The sequence below is a fragment of the Cariama cristata genome, unplaced genomic scaffold (genome assembly GCF_000690535.1).
Source record: "Cariama cristata isolate BGI_N322 unplaced genomic scaffold, ASM69053v1 scaffold16880, whole genome shotgun sequence".
In the NCBI taxonomy this organism is placed as follows: domain Eukaryota; kingdom Metazoa; phylum Chordata; class Aves; order Cariamiformes; family Cariamidae; genus Cariama; species Cariama cristata.
In genome coordinates, this window is record NW_009593110.1 from 15,011 (window position 1) to 35,713 (window position 20,703).

A 20,703-nucleotide genomic window follows, 5' to 3' on the forward strand; every position below is an offset into this window, starting at 1 on the left:
TTCCATCCTGGGTCTAATAATTCTGGCGTAGTAATTTTTTCCTGATAAATAGTCTGAATAAGAGTATCTTCCTCCCTCCCTCTTCCCTTACTATAAATTTCTGACTTAGGACTGAAGTCACTTAAATCAATGTAGCATTATTGCTTTAAATGTTTGCATTTGTGCTTTGCTGCCTTTTTAGGCATAAATCAGGATTCATAATACTGTTCACCTACAGTAGTCTCAAAGTCCTAAAATTAACTCTTTCAAGATGTTGTGAAGAATGAGCAACAACCTGAGTTGTTACATAGTACAGTGCCATAAGTCTTCTCTCTGCACTAGAGGTAAATGTCTTTTTCAGGTCATGCCCAAGGTCTGTAAGAAAACTTGCAGGGTAGACAGAGTATAGAAGTCAGGTTATAGAAAGTGCTCTTTTAAGATCAAGGCATCCTATTCCCATGTAAATAGAACACTAGGTCTGCATTTTGTGAATGTTGTTTACAGAGGTTACTTAAGGTTTGATGGAACTCACCCTTCACTAAACTTCGTAGTACCATAGAAATCGAGTTGCAGAGTCTTGCACGAAAATACTTAAAATGATTTTGATAAACAAGAAAAATAAACTGTTCTTAAAAGTTGTTTATTCAATGGTTCCTGAATTTTAAAACAAAATTTAATTTTTCTCTGTTTATCTCAGAAGCAACCTGTGTGTTACTGACAGTGGATGAACGGGATAGCTTTGTACACTGTTTTACTGATAATTAAAATACTTTTATTATGGACTTCTGTTACTAAATATCAAGAAAATATTTTTCTGTTTTAGGACAGATTCTCTAGGCTCCTTTTGGTTATAAAAAATTTTAATTTTCTGTTTTAGGTGTGGAATATCAAACAGATGATTAAATTAACACAAGAACATATAGAGGCACTGCTAGACAAATTTGGAGGAGAGCATAACCCACCATCGATATATTTAGAGGTAAGTTTACATTCAAATGAATGTGGTTAGATTAATGATGTGTTATCTTAATCTTATATGAAGCATCTTAAGTTGAAACTGAGAATACCTGTAGTAAAAGAGAATATTCTACTAGTGCAATAGAAACGTAACCCTTTCCCTGGAGATAGAAAGGAACTGTATGGGATTCCTGATACGCATCAGTAGGGGAAGATCGATGGCATGGTCTAATAGTTATGTTGGTGCAATTGAAATGTAAAGCATCCTTTTTAGGTGCTTAGGAAGATTGTGTCTGTATAATAAAAAAAGACATGCTGTATTGTTAAAAGCAAATATATACACATGAAAACAACTTATAAGACTAACATTGCCTTTAAAGCAGTTGACTTCACAAAAAATAATCATGTAGAATCCAAAAAATGATATTAGTAGAAGGGAACTTCTGAACGAAATATATAAAATTGTAGGGTGGAATGATATTTTTAAGCTGTTTAATTTGTAAACTAACTACAAATTAGATTTCTGTATTCTTTCATTACTCTAGATTCATAAAGTTGCATAGATGTAGGACCATTAAGAGCATAAAAAAGGACTGCATGCATAAGTTACCTCTATTAGGAACTGAATGAGTATCACTTGGTCCAAACCCTGCCCTCTTTTTGGTTCTCTCAGGTGTTGAAATAACTGGAGGTCAACCAAATTTCTTTTGTAGGCTTTTTAATTGTAATTGGTGCCTAAAGGCACTGGGTAATTAAAAAGAAAGATCTCATTATTTGAGATACTTCTAGCTTTTATCTTAATATGTCAGAGCAGGGCACTAGCTTGATTATACAAATATTGACATAACATCCTTAACAGTTAAGGTCAAATGAGGCCCTCTGTAGTTGCCTTACTTATTGCTAATGTGAAATGGGAGTATTGAATGAGTGCTAATCACTATTTTAACCACTCAAAGGTATATAAACGAACCTCTGTTTTCGCATGAACCAGTTCATTCCATATGTCTGGATTTAATATTGCAACATGTGTGTTGGTTTCATTAGATTGTGTATCAAATTGCAATAATAATGAGCTTAATCTGTGCTAAGTGTGGATTTCAGGTAGTGAAATCATTAGATCACTACAGCCATTTGTCATTTGTATCTAAATTAAAACTGAGATCCCTACACTGGGAGCTTTTTTATTATTCTGTAGTTCATTGATAGGGAAGAGGGCATTTGCAGTTGTAAATGTGTACTGGGAAATGATTACGATAGTGTAGAGTATGGTAAGTCTGAAATAGTTGGTGACTACAAACCATGAAGCTTAAAGTAGATTTGCAGGTTCGATGGTTCCGTGTGCTGCTGAGATGAAACTGCAACTCTGGCTCATCAACGTGGTAGGGAGGCCCTGCAAGACAGAGCAGGGTGTCACTGCTGCAGTGAGGTGTGCTGGATTGTGAAGCGGGTCTTGTGGCAAGCGATGCTGGTACTGTCTAGGGAGCATTGAGCTGTTGGGAGGAAGACGGAAGTGACTGGGATTCTGCTTTTCCAGTTGAATTATCCCATGAGAGAGGAAGTCCTGTGAAAAGAGCCTACCGTTGTTGAAAAGCCTTACTTTTCCCAGCTCTTTGCTATGTGGTTCCTTTATTCAGGTACTTGCAGTACCAGTAGTGGCTAAGCCACTTCAATCACTGACCTGGAAGGAAAAGTATTCTGGTTTTGTTGGATTAGTTTGCCGTCCATTTAGTAGATTGAACTTGTTCCTGATGAAGTGTCCAGTGAGTCCCAAAGCTGTGCTTAAGGTTAGGGAAGGGGAAGAGCTTGCAGCTGTGAGCCAAGAACCTAGAAAAAGGGGTGAGAGAGGAGAGTAACTTTCTATTTGGATGGTCATTAGCTTAAATTAGATCATCCTCAGGTGGATTGATTGAAGTGAATAGGATTAAATGCTGCAAACCTGTCATTTGTTTAATGTATATATTTTCTGTGGTAAACTGAAGTCTGAAGGAAAGAAAAAGAAGAAATGTATTACAGAGTACCTGATACAGTCAGAAGCAAGATTACTGTTTACCCTTGACTGTTCATTTCAACCCAGCAGCAGTTGTCTAGTGCATCCTTTCTGTGCCTTTCCCACCTTTTTGGCTACTTTTGGCTTGGCAAGAACAGGGCTTGCTTTCTATTGTCAGAGTTTACCTGAATCTAATCTGTCATTGTTAGAGCAATGTTTTGACTTTTTGTATTCCTCCACCTGTCAGAAAAAGGGCCAGAACAACCCAGGTTGAGGCATGAAAGGACAAAGGTATATGTAAAAAGTTCTGAATGTAGTGTGATAAAATGTGGAAGAACACATTTGCTTCTAGGAAATGCGGAACTAAGAAAATACGGTAGTTTGGTTATTTATAAAAAGAACAGGAGAGTACATAGAATACATGTGAGTAGCTTAAGTGGTTCAATAGATAACTTGTCTGCCTGACGTCTGTCAGAAATAGCAAACTGCCTTTGTACAGAGCTGCTGTGTGATATGGGGCCTGTTGCTCAAGTTCCATACCTGGGCATCATTGCTGACTTCTGTGCAAAAAACCAAGCTTTCAGGTCTAGGCTATGTCTAGGCCTTGATGCTATGGGCTGTGTACTATCTCCAAAGTGCTTGAACAGGAAGGTAAAGTAACTTATATTCTGTCCATCCTCTTCTGACTTTTTTATTTTGATTGTTTTGTTGAGAGTCTCATTTCTGGCTGTAAAGTGCGATATTGCCCTGCTTTTACCCAGAATCTGTCTGAGTAATTTTGCTAGTCTGTTACTTGAACTGCATCACCCTTCCCTTTGTTTCCTTGGAATCACAGAATAGTTGGGATTGGAAGGGACCTTTAAAGGTCACCTAGTGCAACCCCACTGCAATGAGCAGGGACATCTTCACCTAGATCAGGTTGCTCAGAGCTCCATCCAACGTGACCTTGAATGTTTCCAGGGATGGGGCATCTACCACCTCTCTGGGCAACCTGTTTCAGTATTTCATCGCCCTCATCATAAAAAAATTTCTTATATCTAGTCTGAATCCACCCTCTTAGTTTAAAACCGTCACCCCTTGTCCTATCGCAACAGGCCCTGCTAAAGAGTTTGTCCCCATTTTTCTTACAAGCCCCCTTTAAGTACTGAAAGGCCTCAGTAAGGTCTCCCTGGAGCCTCCTCTTCTCCAGGCTGAACAACCCCAACTCTCTCAGCCTTTCTTCACAGGAGAAATGCTCCAGCCCTCTGATCATCTTCATGACCTCCTCTGGACTTGCTCCAACAGGTCCATGTCCTTCTTGTGCTGAGGACCCCAGAGCTGAAGGCAGTACTGCGGGGGGGGTCTCACCAGAGCGGAGTAGAGGGGGAGAATCCCCTCCCTCGACCTGCTGGCCACGCTGCTTGGGACGCAGCCCAGGGTACAGTTGGCTTTCTGGGCTGCGAGCACACATTGCTGGCTCATGTCCAGCTTTTCATCCACCAGTACCCCTAAGTCCTTCTCAGGACTACTCTCAATCCCTTCATCCTCCAACCTGTATTGATACCAGATTTAAAATCCTTCCACTGCTCTGATCTCTTTATAAAATGTGAGCAACTGTTAAGGACTTCTGTAGATTGTGCCTGTTGATCATCTCCTGAGTGCTATCAGCAAACATGTTGTCTGCTTCTCTTAGCAAAAGTTGGAATTAGCCAAAGCTAATTGCTAGGTAAGTACCTGCAAATGAACGCTTTTGCTTTCACCTATATTGCCTTTCCCTGTTGTAAACATCTAGTTTTATTGTAATGCTTTCTGCAAACCCATGGCTTTTTGTGTACCTATGAAAAGTTTGACAGCTATCCATCCATCTTCTGGTGTGTCGAGTTTCAGTACAATAGGATTTCTTTGGTTCTTTTGTGCTCCTGTCTGGCTTTGTACCTTTCATTTTTTTATGCATCTTACTGCTCGCATTCACAGAAATTACAGCGCCCTGTACGCTGGCTCCTGGTCTGTGAAGGAGCTGCCTCTATAGACCTGTCAAGTAAAGTTGTGGTTGAACCTGGCAACAAAATTGCCTTTCAATTAAAAGTGGAAAGGAAGGGGTGGGGGGAGCAGAAGTGCGCATGGGAAACCTGAAGAATGGAACAAGAAAATTAATTCTGGAAATTGAGCATTCAAAGGATACGGTAAGATTATTTGTACATTGAATATAAAACATACACCTCATTTAAAAATAAAAAGGGATTTATGCCCTAGTTACAGTTGCTCAAGAAAATAGAAGTTTTTGCTTCCGTGCTCATCTGAGAGTGAAAAGACAAAATTTTTTTTTTAGATTTTTTTTAACTTTTAATTCTGGGGAGGGTGTCAATGCGTTTCACATCAAAAGAACTTTAAAGCTGACAGCTGTTGTTGCAGCCATCATTTCAGGTTTCATCAACTGACTGTGAAAGAGGAATGGATTTCTTGAAATATCACAAGTGATTGACGTGTGCTATGTTGACTTCGAAATATATCTAATTATTCCTGCAAGAGGGAGTACTCGTGTTCAAGGGTATCTCCCTGCCTTGATCCATCACTCATCAGTGGTGGTCTTAAAAAGGTGACTGGAGCACGGGGAGCAGGACGTGCAAGCCTGGACGGGCTACTTTGTGTGCAGCTGCCTAGGAGGGAAAATGTAGCGTGAAGCTGGAGGACAGCGGATAGCTTGTCTCTCTCCTCTCAGGGCAGGAAAGTAGGGGCTGAGGAAAGAAACAACGAACAGAAGAAAAAAAGAAAGAACATTTGTCGTTAACCACACATTTTCAGGTTTTTTGTGATTGTTATAATCAGTAATAGCTTCGGGAATCTTATCAATGTTCTCTAATATGATTACAAGAAAAACTTTTCTGTTTGTTCTGTCTGGAAGAAATAATAAATGTAGTAAGCAATGACTGTATTGAAATCTAAAAATGACTTGCAGCTAAAATTCTTTCTTAGGTAGTCCTAGTTCTTAACTTATTCTGTCCCCTGTGTGTGAGCATGTATCTCAGATCTGACAGACCCCTGGAAATCACTGTCAAATATTTGAAATAACTGCTTGACTCAGTAGATGTAGAAATATCATTAATGGCATTTTTCTTTTCTTCTGGAAAAAGAGGCTACAGGAGCTCTTAGGTTTTACCACACTTTTTGGAAGCGCTCTGTATCACAGCAGCTGAAAACATCAATGATTTTTGTCTTCCCACATAATTTCTTAGTGCATTATATCTGTCCTTGAAGTGCTGTTTCCCAAAATACATAGTTTGTGATTCACTGTGGAAAAACCCTTTTCTTAAGGGTTTGTCTAAGCATTGTAAATATTGGAAATCTTTACTGCAAAGAGGTTTAATATTATGATACTGGGAAAACCTGGGATTCAGTTAGCAAAAATGGTTAAAATATGCAGTTGTGTATTCTGCCATAATGACCATCAAAATTAATTCTTTTTCTTTTTATCTCTACCAACAAAGTACTGATGAAAAGGATAACCTGAGTTAGGGAAGGGAGAGGATGAAGATCTGTGCATTTCAACTTAGCATTGGCAACAAATGCTGTTTACAAACTGAAATGGGTTCTACAGATCCAGACTGACCAAAAGCAGCCGACTCAAACTTAGAAGGGCAGGATCGTACTTAAATGACTTAATCAGATTTGTTAGCCTTTGTAGACTCTTAATGACTCTTCAGGGAGGCCTTACCTATTTAAACTTCCAAAATGCACTGTGTGTCCTTCTTGCCTCGTAGTCATGTGTACAGTATTATCTACGAACCCTTCATCTGTGAGAACTTAATTGAACAGTATTAGCCCATTTGCATGTAAGTAGTTCTTCATGTGGTGTGAGGTTGCATCTTGGACCTGTACTTCAGTTAACAGTACAAGAGTAAGCTGCCTGAATATTTTTTTTTTTATTCAGACTCCACGCAAAATAAAGCAGTATATAAATATGATAGTGGTATCAAGTTTTAAAACTCAGTCAGCTTTCTAGTACTATCTTGAAGGAAACATCCTCTTTCCTACTCCTACTCTTGGAAGCAATTTAAAATGAGAATTGTGGGGGTAGAGGTATGTTTGTCCTCAACTACTGTGATTTATTCCCCCCCTCCCCCCCCCCCCGCTTAGCTTTTCTAGCTTTCTCCTTTCCTAGACTATTAAATGTATCTTATACAGAGGCCTTGCTGTTGCCATTTTCGAAAGTTTGGTTGTTGAATGTCAGGAGAGTATTTCATTCCTTATTCCTGTATATCTGAAGAATCCATACAGGAGGTCAAATTAATTAATTAAAGAAGATTACCTTTTTGCTGGTATGCTTATTGCAACAGCCAGCAGGTGCAGTCTGAAACAGATCTTAGTGCTGAATCTCAGGTTGTTTCAGACTCTGGGTACAAGGCACTAGGAAATGTGGTGGTTCTCTGGGGAAATTCCGATTAATTTTTACTAGACTCCTAACAGATGCTGATCAAATATGTTGAACCAAAACTGGAGTGTCTAAAGTTAGACTAAATACAGATTTAGGAGTCTTACTAAATGGAGAAGTCCTGACGTACGTTACTGTCTATCTTCAGCTCCCATTTAACTTAGTGGGATTTGCATTTGATCAGCAGCCTAAAAGGTCAGACATCTTTTAAATAGAAACACAATCTCAGTTTCAAAGACCAGGAAACTGTAGTTTAGGCTTTTAAGAGTCTAGCAATGCTTGGATATTACCTAAAGTTGATTGAGGAAGGGAGAGAGCATGGTAAAACCAGTTGGTCTCCTTGAGTTTAGACTGGTTTCTAACCAGATGAGGTCGGGGGCAGGAAGAAAGAGAAACCATATTTTGCTATTTGGTTTTGTCCCAGATTAATTTTGAAAGAAAAATATTTAACTTGTTGCTTTTTCTTTCCTTAGATGATATTACTAGAATGCATTGCCCAAGAAAGCAAATTTCAAATATAAATGATATGTAATAAAAAATACGCGTATTTTTGAGAAGATCCCTTGTCATCATCTTGTCAACAGAACTCTGTTGGCACATCTGTATAACATCATGTCAATTCTGTTGACTGCTGAGGTCAGGTTTTTTGTCAATAGGTTGCAATATTTAAGAAGTAACTTTAACTCTGCTGCTGAGTGAGCAGCAGTTGTATTATGACATGTATATGCATTGTATATAAACATGTCAACTTCTAATGCTTTGGATGAACTGGGCAGCTTACTAGGCCTTTATAAATTTTACTTGGTTGAAACCTCAGGAGTATTCTCACATGTATGAGGCTGTATTATACAATATGCATGTATGCTGATACTGTGATTCTGTATCAAGCTGAAAGCAAGATTTAAGTTTTCTTGTAGAACATTACTCACTTCTTAATGGGAATATGTAAACTGAACAGATTTCATTCTAGATTTCATAAATTTTTCCTCTTGAAATGCCTTTAAAATCCTTAATTTAATGAATTGCTTGAATGTTCAGCTTGATCTTCATCATCTTCATGCTGTAGATGCTGTACAAACTTAGTTTTATTTTTTGTTTGCTTTTGAGAAACAATGCTAGAAATCAACCTTAGAGTTGACCCAGAGAGCCTTGACTGACTTGAAGGTTTGTGTAGCAGTTGATGCTTGTCTGCTAATACAGCCGTGCTGCTGCAGGTCTCTGTTGTACATAGGCCAACTCTGTGGCGTAATCTTTCTTTTAGCTAGAAATACTTGCCATACGTCAGCTTTGCTGTTGTAATATTCTTTCAATTTAACTCCTTGGGATAATCCTATGTTTTGACTTCATGCTGTTAGCTTTGTAAGGTCTATGGGTGCCAGTCATCAGCTGAAACCAGTATCTCACCAAAGTGCTTAATCTTTGTGAAAATTAGATTTTATTGGAGCTATTCTGTTTCTGTTACATGTAGTGTTGCTCCTTCTGTATAAAAAAAAAAAATTTTTCTGAAAGAGAAAAACGTATTTAAAGTCTGCTGATGTTTTATTACAGGATCTTCTGCTATGACATTGTTTAACAGTATAATACTTGATTTCATCTCCATAAAAATAGAGAGCTTTTCATGCAGAACTTAATGGTATAGAACCCAAAGCCAGCAGCAACTCCCAGCTTTCCATGCTGATTGTTTATTCTCTTAAGATAAATCATTTGACTTTGAGTTTGCATTAGTGACAGATTAAGCTGCCAGTCGTAAACACTGTAGGATTGAGTATTTTGAAAGATGTGTGCAACTCTGTGAGGGAACTAAACCCACAAGTATCCGGAAGTAGTGTAATGTTGCATGTGTTCAAATAATATTTTGCAATGTTCATGAGAAAAGGAAGTAAGTATTTAGAAAAGTATCGTTGAAATGGTAACAGTTTATGATTCTTAATTTTTGTTTACTGAAAATAATTCTTGACACATGGAGCTTTTACTGGACTTGACATGGAAAGTTGATCCTGGAAGTAGGAGAGAGACACTTGTGTTACTGTACAGCCAAAAATGCCATTATTTATAATTGGGTAACCTTTCAGTTTACTTTTGACAGTAGAATTGGGCTAGAGTGAAAATGTTTCGGTTTTAAGTCTCCGAGTTTTGAATCTATTTGTGAAATGCTAGACATCTTCAGTTTTTAAAAGAAATAGTAAGTAGTTCTCAGTTTCATGCAACTTGTGTCCATTTATTGAAAATGGAACCCATAAAATTTAGAATTTGAAATTGTGATGTTTACCACCATTCTTTAAAATGCTTCTTCTTCCTTAGTCCTCACTGTTAAATTATCATGCTCTTTGTTAACACTGTGGGGGTGATGACACAAATTTTGAACGTAGGTACACCCTGGGGGATGGTAAACCTTCATAAAAAGGGAGGAGCCAACCACTGTTTACTCCACAAAACCAGCCTGGGTTAGGTGAACCTGCACGTACAACCTGGAGAAATAATTTCATAGTAAAATGTAGTATTTGTGGCAGCACTACTGAATACTGGTTGTTTTTTCTCTTAACTTTAAAAGTTTTTTTCCACATGTAGACCCTAAGACTTTTTGGTCAATTCAATTCTCCTGTAACTTTAATTAGCAACACATTATGCACAGAAAACTTGAGGAAAGCAAATTTTTAAAAAAGTATCCTTCCCTAACACAAATATCCTCTGTGGCATTGAAAATTTATGCAGCTTGGCATAGATCTTGGTCTTGTTGGAGAGCTAAGTAGAAAATTCTGTTCCTTACTGCTTAGATGTTAGGTTTGTAAGGTCTTTGTTTCTTCTTGTCTGTAAAGGTGTAACACATCCTTGGTTAACACTGACTTGCTTAGGTAGCATGAAACACATGTTCCTTAACTGATTCAGATTTTTGAAGATACTCTGTACTAATTTATATGCTGAAGAAATAATTCTGATACTTGGATACAGATCAAAATTTTCTTCTTATGAAGACAGAAATAGTTGTGGTAACAAACTTTAAACAAAAATATACACCGATTATGTATTTGTATTATAGAACTTGGCAATAATGTTTAACTTGGCTACATTTAATAAAAACTTAATGGGCAAATTTAATGTTACTGAATTCTTTGTTTGAGAAACTTGGTCAGTGCGTAATCAGGTTTTACAGAAACTTGGTGGAAAATCAGATTGATCTCATACAGATGTTAAAAAATTCTTTCAAAGGATCACTTCTACGTGTTTATGGATGACTTTGTAACAGGGCAAACTTGGTTGTGTTCTAATTGAAATAAAGTTTTTTGTACTATCTGGTATGAAAGGACAGTGCCAGAGGTGAAGGATGGTGAACAATGAGCTAGACAAGTTGTCAGATACAGATGGTAAAAAGCAGATTTCAGCTTTCTTTTAATTATTGCATTAGATGTATTTAGCTGTCATTCCAATGGAATGATAAATTTAGCTGTAGCACAGCAATTTGGAAATGCAGCTGACAACATTTGTTAAAGATTGCTGTTGTCTTTAAAGTAGTTTTGAATTAGACTATTCACTGCAAGTGCTCTGAAACTGTGACTTATGATTTCTTTTATTCACTTACCCACTTAATCTATTAAAAAATTAGTTGTGCGTTCAGAAGGTTTAACATAATGAATTGAAAGCCGTTTTCTTCTTTGTGTCCTACTGAAAGATTTGACCAGACCATTTTGCTCATATTCCTGGGAAATTTGAGTTGGTTTAGAAAGTATTCTGCTTCGTCTTCATTCCGAATTTAGATTTCAGCTTTTGTCTGAGGCTACTACATCATTAAAAGAGCTGCTTTTCCTTCACAGGCCTATGAGGAGTACACCAGCAAACTAGATGCTCTACAGCAGAGAGAACAGCAGTTATTGGAATCCATGGGGAACGGAACTGATTTCTCTGTCTCCAGTTCTGCTTCAACAGACACAGTTGCATCATCTTCTTCCTCTAGCCTCTCTGTAGCACCTTCATCCCTGTCGGTTTATCAAAACCCTGCTGATATGTCACGGAATAACCCTAAGTCTCCACAGAAGCCTATTGTTAGAGTCTTCCTGCCCAACAAGCAAAGGACTGTGGTGAGTCAGTTTCTATTCACATACTTGTAACCTCTGTATTTCCTGTCTCTCTCTCTCCCTCTGTATGCAAAAGTTAATGTAGGAGCTGAAAAAATACCTGTGTGGAAGTCAGAGAGGTGGCACGATCACTATTTGTGCTCTGTCACATTCAGTTGTTTTGATATACTGAATGTTTTCTACAGGATTAACACAAATGTCAATTATAGCAGTAATACAGAATACAAAACTTTCAGGAGTTTTACAACAATCAGCTTTCTTGGATAAATAGTAATCTGCCATTTTACAATGGTTAGGAAGGGGCAGGAAGCTCTGTTTCTTGTATTATGCAAAACTATTGATAAGTTTAACAGAGCAAGACTGGGGAAAGTAAGCGTTTTCTAGGTTGTCAAAGTTATTAGCAGCGGTGGATGCTTTAGAGCAAGTGCTGCAAGAGCAGTGAATGCTTTAGAGCAAGTACAAGCCCTCCTGCAACTAGGGAGGGCTGTGCAGAATTACTTGGTGTTTTTTTGTGGGTTTTTGTCTTTTTTTTTTTTTCTTCCCACTCACTGCGGTGAGTGTTTCGTGTTTGGACCCTGATGCTATCAGGCCCTGTGTAGAGAATTGGCTAGGGGAGGGACATAGTTGCTATTAGGAGGGTCAAGAAGTGTTGCCTGCGAACTGCTCAAAAACTGGTGTTTATCGATTTTGACAGTGTTACAGGGATTCCTGGAGTCATGGAAGAAGAGTTGTCTTTTGCTGGCTATTTGATTGTCTGTTATAGGCAGGATTTTTTTATCAGTTAAGAGCTGCCATCTGAAGAGCCTTGATATGTGCTTTAGAGTAATACATGGCAAACCGTGATACAAGAAATTACTGACAAGCTGTAGTCTGGACTCTGTTTTGCAAGGCAGTGCATATTGCTCACTTAGAAGGAGAGCTGTGGTTCCAGAGAAAGTGGGAAAAGAATGGGTAGCATAACCCATGTCCATGTGAAGTCAGTGGTTTTTGTAGCAGTGTGTCAGGTATTGGCTGTCACTGGACTGTGATGGCCTGTGGAAATTGAGTTGCCAGCAAAGAGAAGAAAACAAACTGAGTAATGCTGGGATTAGGAACATGTCCTCTCCCTTTCTCTGCCACTTTCCTTCCCTCCCTCCCTCCCTCCCCCTGCCCCACCAAACAAAAGAAATCATAAGACTTATAGTGGGAACAAAAGATTAAAAGACAGTTGTTTTCACTTGTTGGGTTTTTTTATATTGCTTAACTAAGAGGTAACTTTCTAGCTTGAGGATGTGCTGTCATTTGGTGAGGGAATTGTAGCACTTAGTAGTACTCAGTGACTGGCAGCAAGGTGATAGGAGTTTTTTCCAGCACTGCGTCTAGATGCTCTTTCCTCGCTATGGGAGTTAAATGTAGTTTAACTTGGGTGTAGTCAGGGAGAGGCTCTTGTGCCGGTCCCAGCTCGCTATTGGAGTCTAAACACCATTTACCTTACCAGTCTAGCCCTGAAGCTTGTTTCCAGCTTGCTAAATGTTGGTCACTAAGAATAAAGCTTCAGGAAAATCTGTAGACTTGTGCTATGGTAATTAAAAAAAAAAAAAAGGGGTACTGACAAAAGAGTAGGAGATAGGCTAGTGGTGGAGGGAAGGTGCAAGTCCTTTTAGTCTCAAGTATGGTATAAGTGTGTCTGTAGATGCACTTACATAAAGGAACAGAATCTGTCAGATGAGCTACACCTGTGGGATCGCTGGCTGGAAGCTCAAGTTGACAGGATTCAGCTTCATGTGCTGTATAGCAAGGTGGAGGTCAGCTCCAGCTCTGCTAGGAGAGACTTGGTTTTGGTTGAAATTGTTATTCTAAATAAGCAATTGGAAATACATATTCAGGTCTGGTCAGCAGATGCTGCAAATTTACAGTTCAGCTTTGGCTCAGGGAGAGAGCTGAGTTGGTTTTGCTTCAGTTTTACACACTGCTTGGATCTAGTTGTGTTACTAATTTGAACCTTTTTTTAATAGACCTAGTAAATTATCTCTTTTAGTGCAATGGTGCTTATAGGAACTCAGAGTGTTGGGGTTGTTGGCCTTGGAGCTGAAGTTCATTTCTCAAACTTGAAACAGTGTTCATGTTATTAAAAGTCAGGAATTTCTTGTGTAGAGACTCTCAATGTTGTTACTCTGTTTTAAATATTTATTGATCCTACATGTAGTCTGTTGAACTAAGGACATTTCAGAAGCAAACCCAATTCAGAAGGAATTGCAGCTTACAGTGCAGTTTTAACTGCTGGTAGTCAAATGCTAGGCTACTAGCATAAAAGGTACCCAGCAGTTTTCCGTGAACATTTGCTGTAGTAGACTTTCTTTGTTCTCTCAATGGATGGAGAAGTGTTGCACCCATCTTAGTCTTCCTTCATAACCTCTCCTTTAAAAACAGACCTGTTATGTCTCACATGCGCCCTTTAACTGAGCCATTTGCTTATGTAGGCATGTTGGTAGTTTAGGGTTTTCAAGTGTATAGGATAGCTTCTGATGTGGTGGGGTGTAGGAGATTTCTTGTGATGGTACCTGCCATTAGGTCCTCCCCCCCCAAGTCCCCATTCCATATGGCTGTTAAAGTAAGGATAAAACGTGTCCTACAACCAAGCATGTAGCTGGGGGAGGAGAGATGCTGCTAAAGTTGCAGTGTTTCAGCAAACTTCCCCCCACCCCAACCTTAACTGCTTTCAATTAATATCTACTTCTGAAAGAAATCTTTTTTAATATCACAATAATATTTTCAGTCTGTGCCTCCAACCACAGACCCACTTCAGGAGGGGAGAAATCAGAAATCTTGTCAAATACTAGGGAGTTTTTGTTTATTTTTATCTAGGAATGCAATGACAGTTCTTAAACTGACTTAAAGTGACTGGAATTAAGTTGGTAATGGAGAACCAACCCCCTTATTTATTTTTGATTGTATTCTGAAGCAGTCCCAAGTACTACAACAACCTTTTGTTTGTTTAGAGCTGTTAAAAATGCAAGAAATGGGGAGGGAGATTCTTACATTTTTGACTAGCAACTGCCTTGTTATTTGAGAGTTGTCTTTGTTTTTTGTTTATTGGTAGTATTGTTTGTGTGTAGGATCAAGCAAATACATCAGTTTGAGTTGGCTCCAATTAGAAATACAATGTGAGGAAACTGATGGAGTACAAAGAAAGGAGGCCATGTTGATCAGTGTAAGCGATGTCAGTGCATAGGTAGTGTAGCAAATGTCAAGTTTCTTTGTAAGTGTCATGATAAAGCAGAGTGTTGGACAAAGTTTTTCCTAATGTAGGAAAAGGTGTGAACGTGCTTCCTTGCAAGCCCAGCCAGTATGTGGTAGAGCCTACTGCTGCTGATCAATTAGCAGTTGAAGTCAGCATCTTGATTCAACTGGTGACACAGCAGGGTTAGAATGTAGCTTTTTTTGAAAGCAAAACCATGTAGCTGGCTTGGTTAGTTGGAGGGGCACCAGTGAATAAGTAGTGTCAGAAGTAGGAGATTGTGTTCATCTGTAGTCAGCCTGGGAAGGGATGAAGAGAAGTTTCCTTCTCTGAACAGCCTCCTAGAAAAAACAGCAGTTTGTTTGCTTTTTTGGGGGGGGGGATGTTTATCCCCTATAATGCAGAGAGATAAATGTCTGAAATACGTATACTTCCTCTTTCCTCAGTGGCATGGTTGAACTGGCAAGTTAAATGTCCTTTGGAGAAGCATTCTGCATAGATGTGAGCAGGATAAGTCTGTGCGGGTGGGTTGGTTTGGTTTTGTTCTAGGTCGGAGAGAAGGATGTTGAAATAATGAAAGTGCAAGATGGTAGAAGTCTACCTGAGATCATCAGTTATTTTGCAGAACAAATTGATGAGACTTATCCAAACTGTGGGTGGGAGAATTTAGGGAAAAAATAGTTTAAAGCTTATTTGGGTTAGGAATCTAAATGGCTGTGGGGTGGATAGTAACAAAACTGCTAATCACAGGAGAGCTTTTGGAAGGGAGAGAGAGGTAAGAACTAAGACCTTAAGCTGGCTGCTAGAAGTCTGAGAGATTATGTTAGATGCTGAGACTTGGTTTTGGTGGAAGGGAAATAGTCTTGAATGGGAAGTGGATGACAGTGTGTCAGCATAAAAGCAAAGGTTGCATATACTGGGGGGGTTTCTGAGAGAATGCGTGAAGCTGGAACAGAACACAGCCTTGTAGGATCCTTAGATAATTGTGATGTGGATTAGAGTTTGTTGGTTTTTCCCAAATTATATGATTGAAGGTGCAAGCAGAGAGAGAGAAAAGAAACGGAAGATAACACTCATACAAATGAATTGAAGGAGACACATAGCTGGTTGTTGGGAATGGGTAGTAACTCAAGGAGAATGAGGATTAACAACTGATCCAGAGGTATGGGAAGAAGTCATTAAAGATCTCAATAGGATAAGTTCAGTTTAATGTAAGAGGCAGAAGACAGTGAAAAAGTTTAAAATGGACTGAAGAAGATGACTTCCTGGCAATGAGCATAAACAGCTTTCTATGAGTGTAAAGATTACAGGAATATGGTATTTGCATATAGGACAAGATTCAGTTATTTTTGGGGATTGCTTCTAGTTGTGTGGGTTTTTTTATTTCAGGGTTTGGGGGGAAGGGGGTGGTTTTTGTGCACCTGGGTAAAGTTTCTTTTGCATGTCTTTGGGACCGACAATGTTAAGCTGGTGGGCTTGGGATAAGGAAAAAAACCCCATTCCTAATTGCAAGAACTGTTCCAATTTTTGCTTTCCTCTGTAAAAGTTGACAAAACAGTTAAAATTATTTAGGAATTTCACCTATTGGATTGCTTGTTTACTGTAGACCTTAAGACATTAGTAGGACTTTTTAGCCAGGTTTCCTGTGGCACATCAGTTGCAGCTGGTCCCTTGCAGGAAAGTGTTCTGAGACCTGGGGTGGAATAAACATTTTGTGGGCGTATGTGGAGTATCTCTCTGTTGCAGTGAAAGAGTACAAGAATAGGGCAGGCATGTATGATATTTTCCCTCGGTCATCTTCCAAATTTGAGCTATTTGTCAGTCAGGAATTTTATGAGTTTAAGCCTTTTCTATTTGGAAACCCTCTGTCCAGTCTCCATTAAACCCACCCTATGGATACTAGCAATTTGTGTCTTGTGGTAGGGGATTCCACGGGCATGGTTATATGTGGTGTGAGTACTCATATTGCGTGTTCGTCTTTAAATCTACCCCATGCTAGCTCTCTATACTTTATACTGAAGGAAATACAGGCTTCTGAGAAAAGCCATGTAATACAAGACCTGGTGCAAAAACAAATAGTTAAAACTAGTCATAACCGCACAGAGGAACAATATTAGGAGGTTTCTGATGTTGTAGTGAAGTCTAGTAGGAAAGAAGAGAATGTGGTAGTGGGGACTTTTAACTCAAGTACTTTGTGAACAAGATCATATAACTTGCTTATATTAGCAGCCTTGAATGATTTTGATTACCCAAGAAATCTCTTCTGGCCAAGTGCTTATAGTGTGGGAGGAAACAGTCTGAAAGCAAATGAGTGGTCCTGAATGCTGGTATGCTGGAGCGTGGAAAGTTAGAAAAAATCGGTGTTTAGGTGTAAGAAATGATGGGCAGTTGAAAGGCATCAGGTTGTGATGGTTCTCCCTTTTAATCTGTATGTAGCCTGTTGCTGTCTGCTGCACACTACTAACTTCCAGAGGAAGCGTTTGCTTCATGTCTTCTGGCCACCTTGGTGGAGTGGCTGTAAGGGTGGTAAGGAGTCTTTGCTGCTCTGCTCAGTGAGTTTATAGGGCGTCCTCTTGGAGCTCCAGTGCCTGCTCTTTATCTGTGAGCATGAACGAGTAGATTTCATCGTTTTGAATTTAATTCTGACCATAGTGGTCTGAGTAGTGACAGTGAACTGGGAGGGCAAGAGCAGCAGATGCTGTTTCTGCTTTGGAAAAGCTTGGTGGCCTCTGAGTACTTCAGCTGTCTGCATATTCTGGATAGGATCAAATCATTGTGTGTTTCCACCTGCCATGACGTCTCAAAACTTCCTTTGTCAGCTTCTAAACCAAAAGTAATACTTTGATTTTAAAAAAAAAGGAAGTTCCCCTTTCTTCTGTGTTGAGCTATAGAAGTTTGTATTGTTTTGGTTGTTCTTTTTTTGCCTTTTTAAAGTTTAATAGTAATTAGAGGTGATTTGTGTAAAAACTCAGTATAAATTTGGGCTAGTAAAGCTCTTTTCCACTTTGTTATGTGTTGTATGCTTCATGTAAGTGTCATAGTTACATATGTATTAGAAAGTTAATGAAAGTTCTCAAAATGCAAATATAAGACTGAGTTTTTAAAAGGGAGACTTTGTATTTTTAAGACTTACAGAAACTAAACAGCATTGTGAATGCTCTGCATGGGGACAACTATCATTTCAGGTTTCTCACTCTTGTCACACCTTGATTAATTAGTACATCTGCCTTTTAATTAGACAAGCAATCATGTGGTCTTCTCTGCAGTCATGAAGGCTGGAAGAATCAGATATTTTTACCTTACCTAAATTCTTAGCATAAATGAATTTATCATGCATGCACAACTGGGATCCTTCAAATGTACTGTTTTTGGATCTGATACTCCATGCATTTCTTTAGACTTAACATTTGCATCTTGCTCTCTGCAGTTTATGCTGTGAGTGTGTGCCTCAAGCTTACTGAGTAGTAAGCACTGGATTTCTATAGGAGTTCAAGCTGTCCTACCAGTTTCACCTGTCAAGTACAAGGAAAATTCAGAGAAGGGATGTTCAGGCAGCTGCATGAACTAGTTTCTTGCTTTTAATGACACAACTGGTTTAACGTGATTAGGTTTATCTAATAAAAACCAATTAAAAATTCTCATGTCATATCAAACATGCAGCAGAAATGGAGTTTATTTGTAGCCTATGCCAATGGATATTTGCTGAATGTATCTGAATGCTTTGGAATTTTATGCATCATAAGAACAAACTGGTAGAATGAAGTAAATGGTAGTTTACTTTCAAGCAAACTTCACTTGATACTTTTTTTTTTTTAAGTACTTAGGTGACCTGGGAGAGCTATTGGCCTACCTATCCTACTGCTGAAAGGCAAAATCAAGTTAGAGAGTAAATTATCAGTTTTCATTGGGAGGAAATTTAACTATGGACAACCTCTTTTAGCCTATCAATAAGCAAACAAAATTTTATTACATCACAAGAGTTGTACAATGAAATGGACTTTACAGCTACTGTAAGTCCTTCATGTCTAGGAAAGCCTGAAGAATGTGTCTTTGGGAGGTGTTTAATGAAGCAAGGTGAGCAGCAGCACTACAGCAGACTGTACCAGGGTCTGGCTTGAGGGGAGTTAATCTTCTTCACAGCAGCTCATACAGTGCTGTGTTTTAGACTGGTGACCGAAACAGTACTGACAACACAGCAGTGTGTTAGCTCTTGCTGAGCAGTGCTTCTGCAGGGTCCAGGCCTTTCCTGTTTCCCCCTGCCCCCCAACTGCCCCCCCCCCAGCAAGTGGGCTGAGGAGGGGACACGGCAGGGACAGCTGACCCCGACTGACCAAAGGGATATTCCATGCCATGTAACATCATCCTCTGCAGTAAAAGAGGGGAGTTTTTCCAAAGTTGCTGTTGCTCAGGGACTGGCTGGGCGTCAATCTGGTGGTGGTGAGTGATTGCTCCTGCAGCAGTAGGAAATTTTTTTCCCTTTTTTTTTTTTCCTTCACTTATTAAATCATCTTTTATCTTGACCCAGAGGTTTTCTTGCTTTTGTCCTTCCAATTCTCTTCCCCCATCCCACTGAGGGTGGGAGTGAGCAAGCAGCTGCGTGGTGTGTAGCTGCCTGCTGGGGTTAACCCACCACACAGGCTCAACATTGGGTAAATTCAAAGTAGTATGTGTTGAAAAGAGAATAATCTACTTCAATTTTATTGACACTAAGCCTTAGATTGTGAAGTCAAACAGTATTGAAAACTTGCCATTATGAAATTGATGGCTTGTCATCTAGAATGCATTGTGCAACATTGATCACTGCTTTTTAAGAGTGTCCCTCAAGTAGGGAGAGCTTAGGGATTTCTTAAGAGATGGAAAGTCTGTCTGTAGAAAGTAATGAATGACAGGAAAATATTGTTTGGAGTGTGTTTCCTGTGCCTCATGATATGCTGGGCAGGCTCTTGATGAAATGGAATGCAAGTGACAAATCTGAAAATAATCGGAAGGAATGTTTTAATTCCATGTCTAGTAAGTCATTTAGATTTGTGGCTCCTGATGGTCTTTAAGCAAACTAACCAACCAAAGCTTTAATATTTGTAGAGAATGTGTGTATTGCCTGGAGATGAAAGTATCTGTTTGTTTTTAGGATCAGCTGCAACAGCTTAAGAGAGGGATATGTGTTCAAGCCTTTCTGCAGTACAGTTTGTTGCCCCCTGCCTTTAAAGCATTTGGAGCGTGATCATCTGAGGCAGGATACTATGCAAGTGGACTCTGTATCTGACCTATTAGAAAGATTTATTTAAACTATTTTGTAACTTAAATTTTTAATGCATTTGGGTTTTGGTTTGGAGAGCAGCCAGCTGACTCTTTTCGTCACTTGAACAGAAACCTGAAGGTCCTGGGTTTTGATTCCCATATAGTGGCTATGGATATTTTTCTAGATGAGCATTTCTCTCTAGTCTGAAGTCTAAAGCTGTGTTTTCCAAACTTTTTTTTATTAGTGGGTCCCTGTCAGTCTTCACAACTTCTGGTACTGGTACTCACCCTAACTAAAACTAAGATGGTGAACCCGCTGCCAGCTATAATCTTACAAATTATTAGTGCTCTTCTGAACACAGTTTGGGAGCTACCCTTCAAAAGCTTGAAAAACAATAGTGTGGAGGCTGCTGTTGACTGGGCACAGCAGGTTTGATCCAGTGTGATTTAGTGATGATATACTCTTGAGTAAATATTTCTGTATTGACATAAATCGGTCCATTGTGTTCTACAAATGAGTACCCCTTAGTTGCGTTGGAGGTGTGAGTGGGTGCTGGTAACCAATGTCTTTGCAAGTTAAATGGGATGCATTTGATGGAACGGTAACAGCTTTGTAAAATGGGTTAATTCTGTTCAACTTCCCTTGGAAACAAGATTTAATGCGATGGAATTGTCTCCCATTTTTCATACTAATGTGCTCCTTTAAGAATGTATGTTCTTAAATGCTGCTTTCTCCTGGAAGTTGGTCGGAGTTTCATGCCCTGAAATGCAGAACAGCTGTGTCTGAAAGCCATGTTCTTCATTTTATAGAGGATATGATGTTCAGTATCATCTTATGTCCTTTTTG

General features: G+C 39.1%; 1 protein-coding gene across 2 annotated transcripts in view; it reads left to right on the forward strand.

Moving 5' to 3' along the window:
* The first annotated feature begins 862 nt into the window (after positions 1 to 862).
* BRAF (B-Raf proto-oncogene, serine/threonine kinase) overlaps positions 863 to 20,703 on the forward strand; it is a 62,387-nt gene continuing 42,546 nt past the window's right edge. For both annotated transcript variants that reach the window (XM_009709078.1, XM_009709070.1), the window contains exons 1-2: positions 863 to 958; positions 11,141 to 11,404. In XM_009709078.1, coding sequence (XP_009707380.1) covers positions 875 to 958; positions 11,141 to 11,404 — 348 coding nt within the window. In that variant the 5' untranslated portion in view covers positions 863 to 874. The remainder of the gene's footprint in view (positions 959 to 11,140; positions 11,405 to 20,703) is intronic.